The sequence below is a fragment of the Dysidea avara genome, chromosome 3, assembly GCF_963678975.1.
Source record: "Dysidea avara chromosome 3, odDysAvar1.4, whole genome shotgun sequence".
In the NCBI taxonomy this organism is placed as follows: Eukaryota; Metazoa; Porifera; class Demospongiae; order Dictyoceratida; family Dysideidae; genus Dysidea; species Dysidea avara.
Genome location: NC_089274.1, coordinates 299182 through 312223, shown reverse-complemented (window position 1 = coordinate 312223; position 13042 = coordinate 299182). Strand labels below are relative to the sequence as shown.

Here is a 13042-nt window from a genome sequence, read left to right as displayed (position 1 = left end):
TGTACCAGTGTACCGGGCTCTCGGTCTAGCGCCACGTTCAGTTATAAACCTCACATGTGGTTTGGTTTGTATACGTATATATATATATATATATACACATGATCTCATTACAACAGCTGTTCTTCTTTTTCAAAATAATAATTTGCCAATTCAATTCGGTCTGCCAAATTCTCAGCCTTAGATCTGAGGCAATGTTCATAAACAGTTTCTGAAGCTATACTCGACCTGCTGCAGTGTTTGGGATGCCACCTGTGGATCAGTCCGGGGTCCGGGCTCCTCATAACTTCTTTACCAGACTTGATAACCCTGTGAAGAAAACTAACGTCTTCCTCCCCCCAGCCTTGTAGAGTGAGGTCAAACCCTCCAGTGTCTTGATAATCTTCTGCATAGAGACACACCATGCCATAAGAATAATGTGCCCAGTGACCATTTTGTCGTATTATGGTCGAACTAGCATTGGCCCTACCATACTGCTTCACAAAGTCCATCTTGTACAACTTGAAGAAGATTGGGAAATACACCTGTCGACCACGTACAGTATTGAGACGACAGCGACGTAAGAAGTCCCATCTAACATCAATATCAACATCACACAGAAACAACAAATCATATTTACTGAACAGCTGTATTCCCTTATGTATCGCCACCCCTCGGGCAAACTCTCCATATATGTCAAAGATGTTTATTTTAGCCTCAGGGTAGTTATCTTGATATTGCTTCAAGAAATTGTGTACAGCCTCAGTGTCTGAGCCATTTGATAACACAATAGTGAGAGTGACATCTTCTTTAGGCTCTAACACATTGGTCTCGTATGTCTTCATGAACTGTACTAGTCGGTAGCTCAGACCAGACAATGGAACAATGAAGTGTACCGTTGTGTCTGGAGAGGCATCATTTGGTACAATCAAAAAGTCTTCTTGAAATGGATGGTACAAGTTAATACGTTTGTGAATCTTTCCACCATGACCATATTGGCGGTTGAGCACAAAGTCTAATACATAATCTGCTCCTCTGCTAGGGTCAATTCTTCTATACCCATTCTCCAATCGTTCAAAGCCGTATCTCTCTGACGGTGCTCGATTCTTATTGATTAGATACATACCTTTAGTGAGCACATTTCTCGCTTCTTGTCTGTCAACTCCAACAAGTCCAGTGGCGGGCAAGTTGTGGTATGCTTGCAGTAATTGGGTCTGATTAAAATAATCCCAAGTGTGTATTTCCCACTTGTTATGTGGCATAAATCTCGGCTGGAATAGCATGTGTTTGGTTATGTCATTGATGGATGGATCTGACTTTTTGTCATGAGAAATTTTAAAACTAGATCGAAGTCTAGTGGGTACAAAAGGGAAGCTCTTTCTAATTTCTGTCTCATGATAGTTCTGTTTGGACATAGTTTGATTATAGGACAACTCTTGATAGAATAGATGAAGTCGATACATCAACTTAGGAAACCTAATCGGTGTCAATGTCAGTGCTCGCTGCATCACAGGATTAGAGAACAATGTGGAGCTCTCAAATACTTGACCACTAGCATCAACATAGAACAAGTCAGCTGTCTGCAATGATAACAGATAGCAGCACCAGTGCACAAAAATGGGTTGGGCTCACCTCTGCAGCTTGTGTACACTTCACATCTAAGTGTGTTTGTATACAATTCCCCAACTCCCAGTCTCCTCCATATGATAAAACAGTTCCTTCTATTTCTATACAACCCTTGAGATGAGGGGATAGTCTTCGTACCAGTCCCCTGCTCATCAGTATACCACTGTCAAGCAAGCAGTAGTGAGAGTTGGCATTATACAACATGTCTTCCTCCTTCTTGTCAAAATGTCTGTTTGGTCTACCAAGGTAAATATTGTAACTATCGTCATAGTTATTGACCAACACTTCCACCTGTTCTGTCCTCACATAAGTGCTGTCCCCTACTATCATAAACCATCGGAAGTTCTGCAGCAAATGATCATCGATATACTTTATCACGTGAAATAACAACAGGTTTCTTCTATGTCGTTCACTCATGTCATCTCCACCATCATGCAGTTTAATGATGTTCATAAAATGAGGGGCACGTGATACGTCTGAATTCTTGCCTACGAAAAAGGTCACGTTATCATATTCACCAGCCCAAGTTGACTGGACTGCATAAGTCTGTGACAGTAAGTTCTTATCTGTGGTTAAAATGGCAACAAACAATGCCCTACGACTTGGTAATACTTCATTCAATAATCGAGGGTGTTCAACCTTTGGTAATATAAGTTGTTCTAACACTAATCCATCACTGTCAACTACAGGATCTACTACTACTGCTGCTGGAGCATCACTTGTATCATCATCATTAAGTAATTGTACTTGGTATAGCTGCTCCGTGTCATCATCAGTTTGCCGTTCCTCCTCCTTAACGTTACGTGTTCCTAGCTCTGCGTAATGATAGATGTTGCCACGTGCCTGATTGGCCTCCGGAATATAATGGCTGACATCATTACTAAACGTTCTCAGTAATATGGACAACATGAACCCTGCTGCCATCCCTATTGCAAATACTAGGTAAGTCCGCGACTCCCTGCTGCACTGGCGCACCATTTCCTGTGAGCAACATCCACATACAATTTTATCACCACACCTTCATCTATAAGTTAATTAATACAGAGATATAAAGGGCCAAAATCATAAATAATACAGATCGACTATCTGTACCATCCGAGCCATCATCAACACTAAACTAGACATAATTCATCATAAAAGATTAACTATTTACGCACGTGTTGTGACGTATACAAGAACACTTACCTATGATACGCTTTACAGCCCTTCAATCAATCGCCCGTGATTAATTATCAACAGAAGACAAACTCGACAATTCACACACTCTCTCCACAACAAAAGTTTTAATTCGTTACGCCACACTGAGACACCCGTAACCGCATCTTAGACAGTAGGTAATTAATAAGTGTCCGGAGATGACACGGAAGTTGCACTATATTAGTCACGTGATCGTGATCCCCTCCCACTAATGGGGCAGATAGACATGAAATACAGTTAGCAGCTAGAGGTTTGCTGAGCGTACTACTCGTACAAGATGCGTGTGTCCGTGGTGTTCCGTAATACACCCGTGCTAGTCCCGGTGGGTGACGGCAGGATGAAGATCTCGGAGTTGATCGAGATGGCGATCACACGATATAAGAGGACGGATTCAAGGGTAATGTGTTTGTTGTGCAGTTAGCTAGCATGAATGGCGCCTAACAGCGGTTGGGTGGCGCCTAATGACAAACAAAAAAGCTGGGACCCTTGCGGGGGTGGATGGGTGGGAATAGCGCGAAGGAATTCTAATAATGTATTTGATGATTTTACAGCTGCAAGAGTACACAATAACTGTGCGGAGTCTGAGGCTGGTGGATGGGGGCAGTTTTGTTGACCTAGATGATGAAGTGGCTGATGTTCTAGATGACAAGGAAGCAGTATGTATGATTAGCATAAGTGTACTTTGTTGTTATGGTGACTGTAAACAGGTTTTGGCTGATTTTGACCTGATTGGTGACTCGCTGAGCACATCATCACAAGAGTCAGGCACTCTGCTACCATCAATGGCTCCTGTTGGAGGTCGTGTGAAGCCACAGCATCAACAACAGATGGCGGCAGCACATTCTGGCCAATCAGATGGAAACAGTAACTTGTTAAGTGTGTCATCAACAAGTAACCCATCATTAGTGGATCATGATGAAACCATGTTGTCAAGTGATCTGTCTTCATGGACCCCATCCTCATCTAGTGCTGCCATGTTAACTGAGAATGACATACATGATATGTTGTGGAGACATGATCAACGTGCCGTACCCAATAGTGCTGACCGCAGTAGTAGAACTGCTTCATTTTCTAGTTCACAATCTGAGAGATTTGTACCTTCAGAGTCAGCACATAACAGTAGTAGTAGTACTGCTAGAGAAATGGCAGTGGACGGTCCTTTACGTACCAGCCGTTCATCATATACTGAGGCATTAAGTGAAGGGAGACTCCGTCTGCCATTAAATGATGCTCGATCAAGGAACAGTTATGCTGGGCCTGGTATTTATGAGAGAGAACGTCGCTATGAGGAGCCATACTCTCGACAACATGTGAGAAAGCCATATCACCCAATGGATCAGATGCCACCAGTAGATTATATAAGGTATCGTATGCGAAGTGGCGGTTACCATGCTAATAGTAGGTCTACTGAGAACTTTCAGCAACGTATGAGCATGATGCCACGGCATAATAGTAGCACAGTGCTACAATCTAGACTAGCTGAGGACAGTGCAGCATACCAGCCACGTTATGAGGAACCTGGAGTGGATAATTTCTTGTCTCAACCTCCGTATTTTAATGAACGTCATGCCAATGAGCCATCTGGTTATGCTTTATCACAACCTGCACACACATTCCGTAGTGGACGCCCTTCAGTAGTGCATGCAGCTGACCTGGATCCAAACTCTGAGGCACCACACCTTCGGCACTTGTCTCAGGATGATCACTCCAGTCGTTCTGACACGCCCACTTACCGTACCAGTCCTGTACCACATGGCATGAGACTGGATGCTGCCACTTACCATGGAAACAGAATGCTGCGATTTAGTGATAATGAGGAGGACAATTGTTCAACAACATCAGATATTGCTGCAGATGACTCTAATAAACTGCCATCTTCATCTCCAAACAAGTGGGTGTGTGTGTGCGTGCTTGTGTGTAGTGTGTGTGGGTATGTAGTATGTGTGCGTGTCTGTGTCGTGTGTATATGTGTATGTAGTGTGTGTGTGTTTTGTGTGTGTGTGCGTGCGTGCGTGCATACTACGTACGTGCATGTGTGTATGTAGTGTGTGTTTTGTGTGTGTTTGTGTGTGAGGCCTTCATCTAGGAAATGACTCAAGGGGGATGAAATAAAGTTTTACAAGGGGGGGGTGCAATAGTTTAAAGATCCGTGTGCTTACTGTGCACACGGCATTTGTGGGCATGCCTGTATCTTGTATCTTAGACACTCGGAATGCTTTGGGTACTTGAGAATAACATGCCACTCTAGGGAATTTTAGCCTCACATACTGTACTAGTGTGTTCTCAAGAAACTTTTGTATTTTGGACTCTCTCAGGTTGCTTCTGATGCTTAAACTTTAAGAGAGGGAGCCCACCCCCCCCCAAATGAAACCCAGTCAGTGTATAATTAATGTAGTGTGTGTTTGTTTGCTTTGTTGGGTGTGTGGTGTGATGTGGTTGTAGCCATCTCCTCCTTGGTGATCACTAACTGGGCAGGGTGAATCACTCCCTGGGAGAACCCATGTGCACATAATAGGGTATGGTATGGTATGGAGGTGTATATGTGTGTGGGGCTGAGGTATGTTAATGAGTCGGGGGGGGGGGGGGGGGGGGGTTGTCATGTACTTTATTACTGTGAACAGGCTAATATCCTCATCATGTGGAGGGGATCCTTCATGTATATGTGTAATGGGTGGATGTCCACTGTAACAACTTGCCACCACACACACATTAACTGTTTACTGTCCCTGGGGGGGTGTCAGACAGTGACTTGACAATTTCTACTAAGTAGTGATGTGTGATACATATCGGAATATGACGATACTCTGACTGTACTGTGATACCGATATCATGCTCGTGTATCGATATTTTGATTGCACAATCACGGAAATGTGAAGTTCAGGTTTTGTACAAGTTAAACTATTCAGTTAAACTTGCATTAACCTCTCCGCAGTGTCTCCAAATCACAGGAATAGGGAGTAATATACTAGAAGTTGGGAGAATGGGATGACGTGCCGTTGACTTTAGAATGTTAACAATAGACCATTGGTAATCTGGCTGTCACATGAGATCACGTGACTTTGAGCTAACCAAGGTCATGCATGTCTTAATCCCAAAGTAATGATCAGGGTATTTAGTAGGGACCTACATACCCATACAAGCACCCATACAAGCTAGACAGGTCTAGCATTTGTCCCCACTAGAAAGGGCACTCATCCATTCACCCACACAAGCAGTCACTGTAGGTGATTGTACTTAGATGTCCCTCCAAATACAATTACCAATATATTCATTCATTGCCACAACCAACATTCGCCTCGGTTTATAAAACCATGAGGAGCCAATCCTGTAGTTAAACATGATAACCTCAAACAACTGATTGCAGAGACTGAGGTGTTACAACATACGTGCCGCCATGCATAACAGCTTAAGTTCTGCTTACGTTTCTGATCCATTTAGACACTATATGAATACTTCTTTCTGATCTACTTACTATACCAAGCGCACCTTGATAAAGTCCGAGACTCTGCTACAAGCTGATGAGGCCTAGTCCAGGTGTACAGCTCAGTATTTAAGGTCTGAATACCGTTTGGAGGGGGGAAAATTTGGCGAATCAAGCAAAAAAATCACTGTTGGCGAACCAAAATTTGGCGAATTGTTAGCAAAGCGCATGCCCTATTGAATTAATTAGATCACTATTCGCTGTGCCTGAAGTGAGAACCGGAGTGCCACGCCTCTCAGCGGTTCGGCACCTGGAGTCAGCTACCAACTAAAAGGTGATACTATATAGACAGTAGATCTACACCCTCTGGAATAGTGAATATCGTACTTAATATGGTAGGACTCGCTACTTGTCACACCCGTTTTGAGGTGCACCTTGAATGAAGTTTGAGGATACCACGTGTACAGTAACTAGCTAGGCTTGGCTCTAGCGTAATGACTGGCCCACTATCCCTTGGTCGAGTAGAAAATTGATTAGTTTGAGGCTTGGTTTGCTATTTTCTTTGCCACCAAAATATTTGGATGGGGAAAATTTGGCGAATTCATGGTCATTCACCAAATTCGCCAAATTTTAATGGTGCCAAAGTTTCCCTCCATACGGTAGTAGGGTTTTCACCTTAACCAGTTGTAGCTGTGTTAATTAACTGCCCTCTTCTACTGCTATATCCTGTATAAAAAATGAATAAATAAAATAAAAATTAAACTGCATTAAAGTAGTGATGTGTGATATATCAAAAAAATATCGATTTCGCGATAATTTTGTCGATATCGTATCGATTTTTGATACTGCTTTAGCAGATTTCGATATTTATCGAAAAGGTAATATTTTGCGATAATTATCGAAATATCGAAGAATATTTCGATAAATCTACAGCATTTAGTGTGTGATTGCACTAATCATGCTAGAAATGAAGGTTGGTTCTGTACTATCTAGCCACTTTAAAAACTCGTCTGCCAGTTTTCTAGGCTTATTATTAGTTTTATATGTAAATTGTATTTCAAACATATTTATAAATATCGGCCGCCCACGCAATTACACCACCCACAGAATTAAAAATTATCGAAAATTGTATCGAAATTTCGATATTTACCCCAATATCGTATCGATATCATATCGAAATAAAAATCCTGATATCGCACACCACTACATTAAAGGCTTGTTAGAGTTTCAGTAGAGTTAGTTGTATTCTCCCCCTGAAATTAAACGTCTTGAAGGTTTCCTCTTCTTGCAAGGAATAACAAGACAGAGGAGTATTTTCCAGATTAACTTGTATGTCCTTGATCTGTAATGAACTGCTCAAAAAGCCAAAGATAAAACTAGTGGTTGTCCACTGTAAATAGTGTGTAGCTTAGTGGTCTTAACATCTCTGTCGCCAATATGCTGACTTAGTTCCTTCACTGGAATATTACTCAGGTAAAGAGGTCCATTTGATTACACTGGGACTACCCTGTAGACCTTCTTACAAGCAGTGAGCCTTTGCCTTTGCTATTATGTATCTGGGGAGTCAAGTACTCCAGGACAAGCAAGCCAGTTCTGTACTTCATTTTACACTATCCTCACTTGGAGAGAAAATGTTGGCTATCAAGTACTGCTTTCCTGGCTTATTTTTCTAAGGAATGAGACCCACTTGGTAGCAGCCACACATGTATCATAGGTCTTGCTCTCTTTGGTGGTGTAGTTTCCCCATTCTTTTAGTGACATCTGTCTTAATACTCATTATGATATGAGGATTGTAACAGTTAGGGCATGAGTCCAACACAGGACCTAACAAAGCTGAACCTTGTGTATTCTCTAAAGTATATAATGAGCAAACCCTGGTCTGGATGTCCTGCTAGCTCTTTAGTTTACCATTTTAATCCCTAGATAATCCCCTTTAGAAAGAACATGGGATCAATGGGGTTTGGTCTACAAGGGAAAGGACTACCTCTCCACCTTTATGGTGTGTAAATTTTGGTCCTTTACCCTATTGTTAATCTCAGAGCTGCAAGTTGGCATGAAGGTGTGAATGTGTGGATCACACAAAGGTCTTTTGACAGTTAGCATCCTTGGCCTTTGTCCTCCCCCAACAGTCTTCTGGGAAGTGCACATCCTCTTGTCCTGCAAAACTAGAGAGCTAGACCAGGTGTTTCATCAGCATTGTTGACGCAAATAGTCTAGAGCAGACTGAGCTGAACATGTTATAATTACCAATGTAGTGTTTTAAGCGCATAAAGTAGTCTAACTGATGTTTTTCTTTTCAGGAAGAATGTCAGTTTGTTGTGAAATTCACAATGTTATTGTCGTTGTCTAATGGCCTTGTGTTTTGAGATAAGGCCATCCCTCATTGTTCTCATGTTCTTTCCAAAATTATTATTTTCTTTCAATCCTCTCTTTAGAAGGAACATGAGATCAATGGGGTTTGGTCTACAAGGGGAAGGACTACCTCTCCACCTTTGTGGTGTGTAACTTTTGATCCTTTTCCCCTATTATCAATCTCAGGGCTGCAATGGCATGGAGGTATAGATATATGGATCACATAAGGGCCTTCAGCTATTAGTGTCCTTATTCCTTGTCCATCCCAGGAGATGCTTGTCAAGAATACACAGATCAAAGGGGAACATGAGACCAATGACTTGTCTCAGATTGAATTTTTAATAGTATGCTGTTGATAAGAGAAAACGTTGGCTATACTGTACTCTATGTGTTTAGGGCACTGATTATGGTCCAATATGGTTAGACATACACCAACCATGTGGATGAATCACATTTTCAATATAGTTTCTGTTGTGACAATTTTCTAAGGCACTCCAGCTTCAAGTGCGGCCCTCTGCAACATTATCTCACACACAAGTTGTCTTGTACAACAGCTTATTTATAACAGAACTATCTTGTAACTCGATGTTTAGGTTTAGCTGGATTATGATCTGCTCAGACTTTGATCATATCCATTGAATTGCATAACTCTGACCTTACACTATGTTTTCAAATACTATCAACCCTGTGACTCCAAATCAGGCACGCTTTGTGCCATGTAGGAAATACTCCTGCCATACCATACCATGCCTGGGCAGGAGGATGATAATCCCTCTGCCTGGGCAGGAGGATGATACACTTTATTGTATTTGACGAAGAAAGCACTCCCTGCTCCACTAGGGATTGACAGCAGATAAACTATATGAGAGCTGCACCACCACTATGTACCCTACAATACTTCACTCCTTAATTAGTGGGCTAGCTCTATTTTTATGGGACACATTTATAGTGATGTGCGATATATCTGACAGAGCGTATCTGTACCTAATAGATGTGTATCAATGATACAATATGATACGTGATATGGTACATTTTCCTAAAAATACGTGGGCTGCTAATATGTTCTCATAGCTAAGTACCAGCTATACCTCATTGCACTGTTATATAACAAGCTTTAAAAGAGTTCAGGAAAGTGGTAAGCAACCAGTTCATATTTAAATTTGTGGGTGGCCGATGATTTGTCATGGTTTGATACCAGCTATTAGCCCTCTGCACTGTTATATAACTAGCTAGGAACCGGTAAACAACCAAGCTACACTGTTAACTTGCACTAAACCAGACCTTCACATTTTTGTGATTGTGCAATAAAATATCAATACACAAGCATGCTATTGATGTTGCAAAACAGCCAGAGTATTGCAATGATGTTCTGATAGATCGATATGTATCACACATCACTACACATTTACCATTGTGCCAGGTAGGAAACACACCTACAATGCCCATAAGGTGCCTGTGCCAAGAGAATAACCTCCTGTGCTGCAGATACACTCCATACTTGACGAAGAAAGCAACTCCCTGCACCACTAGGGATTGACAACAGATCAAATCTGTCTTTACGAGAGCTGTACCACTATGTAGCCTACTTTCACATCAACAATTCCTCCTGTGAGGGCCAGCTCTCTCTTCCCATACAATGTGAAGGATGCCCCTGCAATACCACAGGGAGGTCTCTTCGTGGTGTGCTAAGATTGATTTACCAGCACCAGGAGTTGCATTCAAGTAAAGCACAAGTACGGCAATTTTCAATACCTTCTCTCCAATGCAATACCTTCTCTCCAATACAATAGTAGATAAAAGTACAATTAGCAACCAACAGCAACCACTAGTTAATCCCAATGGGGTAGGTAACTCTTCTATGAAATATCACATAGAAAATTGACTGCATGTATTTCAACCTTCAGGATTGTACAGCTATATCTCCATAAAACTCTGCAATTTCAAAACATGTCAATCCATAAAAGTTCCATGTACTTCTGTTGCATCTTTCAGTCAACTTTTGTATTTCAACATACACAAAATTTTGGGCCATAGACTATTCATCTTTCCAAAACGGCAATTTCAGGGGTTAACCTGCACAACTTTCAGGTTGTTATCTACCCCTTGAAATAGTTTTCTTTTCTCTTTCTTTTAGACAGGGTACTCTTTTAGACAGGGTACTTGTAGTTAGCAGAGGGTAGCCACAACTATTGCAAAGCTCACCTCGAAAGGATTGTATACCACTCCAGAGACTGCAATCGGTGCACTGTGTAAAGGAAAATAACAGGTGATTTTTTCAATAGAAAATGTTGCTGGCAAGTGATTTGGCTTCGTGCCAGAATATTGCCCATTCTAAGAGCAAACCTTTTTGTCCCCACGGGCTCTATGGTGGGTGCCTAACTAAGCCAATGCCAACTTGCACGCTCGGTCTCTGAAAACCACAATCAAGCGTTGGATATATGGCGGCTCAGTGTGAATATGCAGCTGCTCTCACAACTACCTGTACGTCAGTGCAGCCTATATACAGCCTATAATACTGTAGACTGTGAAACTAGTCTTACTAGCTAGCTGTAATTCCTTACTTGAGATTATGGTGACTGCTCACGAGTTAGAGGCTTGTCACGTTGCTGCTGATAAAGGGTTCTGTTCAGTTCACCTCCTCGGCTTGGTTACCAGTAGCATGTTGCTGTATAGCCAGATGGGGCTGTGGACCCCGTGACTATAGCTACCATTGTAGTCATCCTGACTGAGGGTTGCTGCTACTAGTTGCTTTCCCTGGTTTCTGATCAACATTATATTACCACAGGAGCTAAACACAGCAGAGCTACTTTCACTGCTGCTGCTGCTGCTGCTGCTGCTGCTGCTGCTGCTGCTGCTGCTGCTGCTGCTGCTGCTGCTGCTGCTGCTGCTGCTGCTGCTGCTGCTGCTGCTGCTGCTGCTGCTGCTGCTGCTGCTGCTGCTGCTGCTGCTGCTGCTGCTGCTGCTGCTGCTGCTGCTGCTGCTGCTGCTGCTGCTGCTGCTGCTGCTGCTGCTGCTGCTGCTGCTGCTGCTGCTGCTGCTGCTGCTGCTGCTGCTGCTGCTGCTGCTGCTGCTGCTGCTGCTGCTGCTGCTGCTGCTGCTGCTGCTGCTGCTGCTGCTGCTGCTGCTGCTGCTGCTGCTGCTGCTGCTGCTGCTGCTGCTGCTGCTGCTGCTGCTGCTGCTGCTGCTGCTGCTGCTGCGGCGGCTGCTGCTGCTGCTGCTGCTGCTGCTGCTGCTGCTGCTGCTGCTGCTGCTGCTGCTGCTGCGGCTGCTGCTGCTGCTGCTGCTACTGCTGCTGCTGCTGCTGCTGCTGCTGCTCCTCCTCCTCCTCCTCCTCCTCCAATCCCTCCCTCAACATTTCCTCTACTGACAATTGTCACAAATCAGTGACATGTTGGTGTGAAATGGGTGGTGCCGTAGTGGGAGAGAGGGAGTTAAAGGGGTGTAGTTCAGATCCCCACTATAAATAGTGATCATTACTTTGGGATTAAGACATGCATGACCTTGGTTAGCTTGAAGTCACGTGATCTCACGTGATAGCCAGATTACCAATAGCCTATTGTTAACATTCCAAAGTCAACAGCACGTCATCCCATTCTCCCAACTTCTAGTATATTACTCCCTATCCTGTGATTTGGAGACACTGCAGAGAAGTTAATGCAATTTAACAGTGTAGCTTAGTAGTTTACCAGTTTCCTAGACTCATTAAGCTTGCTGAACCACGAAAATTTTTTAATCACTCACCCATTTAATTAACATGGCTGGGTTGCTACTTTCCTGAATTCTTTTTAAAGCTTGTTATATAACAGATGTAGTACAACTGGTACTTCAGCTATGAAACTTCCCATGCATCTAATTGCACTTTTGGAAAGATGTACTATATCATGTATCATATCATATTGGTGACTGCACAACTGTTAGATACAGATACATTCTTTCAGGTGTATCACACATCACTACTACTAACATATAATATTCTAGTCATACTGTGAACTCTTGAGATGGGGGGACGGTAAAGTTTTCTAATAAGTAACCACAAGAAGATCTGCCACCTGGCCCCTACTTAAAAAAATATCTGAAATGAATAAATACACTTGTAGTTCCAAAGAAGACAGATCATTTGACTATAGTAATGGAATTATACTTTAGTGAGTTCTGTTTTACGAGGTGATCTCTACCATTGTGACTGATAGAATCAAGACACATGGTAGTGTGTTGTGCGGCCCAAGAAGCTGGCGTGCCACACCGTGAGTATATTGACAGGAAGAAAGAAAATGTGATTTTCACACATATGTAGCTCTGTGATTCCTTATCCGATTGGAACCAAATTTGCTACAGAAGTGCCTGCCAGGAAAGGGAGCCTACCTACCAAATTTGAAGAAGATCACCCCAGCCATTTCTGAGATACAAGCGGCCGAAGTTTTGTTTTAATTTCTTTGTTTTTTTCTTTTACTTCTTTTCGCACACTTTGCA

At 42.7% G+C, this 13042-nt stretch overlaps 2 protein-coding genes across 2 annotated transcripts in view; one reads left to right on the top strand and one right to left on the bottom strand.

The window, feature by feature from the left end:
* Positions 1–57: 57 nt before the first annotated feature.
* Positions 58–2960, bottom strand: LOC136248655 (chondroitin sulfate synthase 1-like). Its single transcript, XM_066040425.1, has 3 exons — positions 2788–2960; positions 1609–2583; positions 58–1556 (listed from the first exon to the last, which is right to left on the bottom strand). Exons 2-3 carry the CDS (start codon positions 2578–2580, stop codon positions 108–110), a joined length of 2421 nt encoding a protein of 806 aa, XP_065896497.1. The 5' UTR covers positions 2581–2583; positions 2788–2960; the 3' UTR covers positions 58–107.
* A 5-nt stretch (positions 2961–2965) lies between these two features.
* Positions 2966–13042, top strand: part of LOC136248646 (partitioning defective 3 homolog) — a 40338-nt gene continuing 30261 nt past the window's right edge. Inside the window, exons 1-3 of the mRNA XM_066040411.1 lie at positions 2966–3196; positions 3351–3455; positions 3507–4690. Coding sequence (XP_065896483.1) covers positions 3077–3196; positions 3351–3455; positions 3507–4690 — 1409 coding nt within the window. The 5' untranslated portion in view covers positions 2966–3076. The remainder of the gene's footprint in view (positions 3197–3350; positions 3456–3506; positions 4691–13042) is intronic.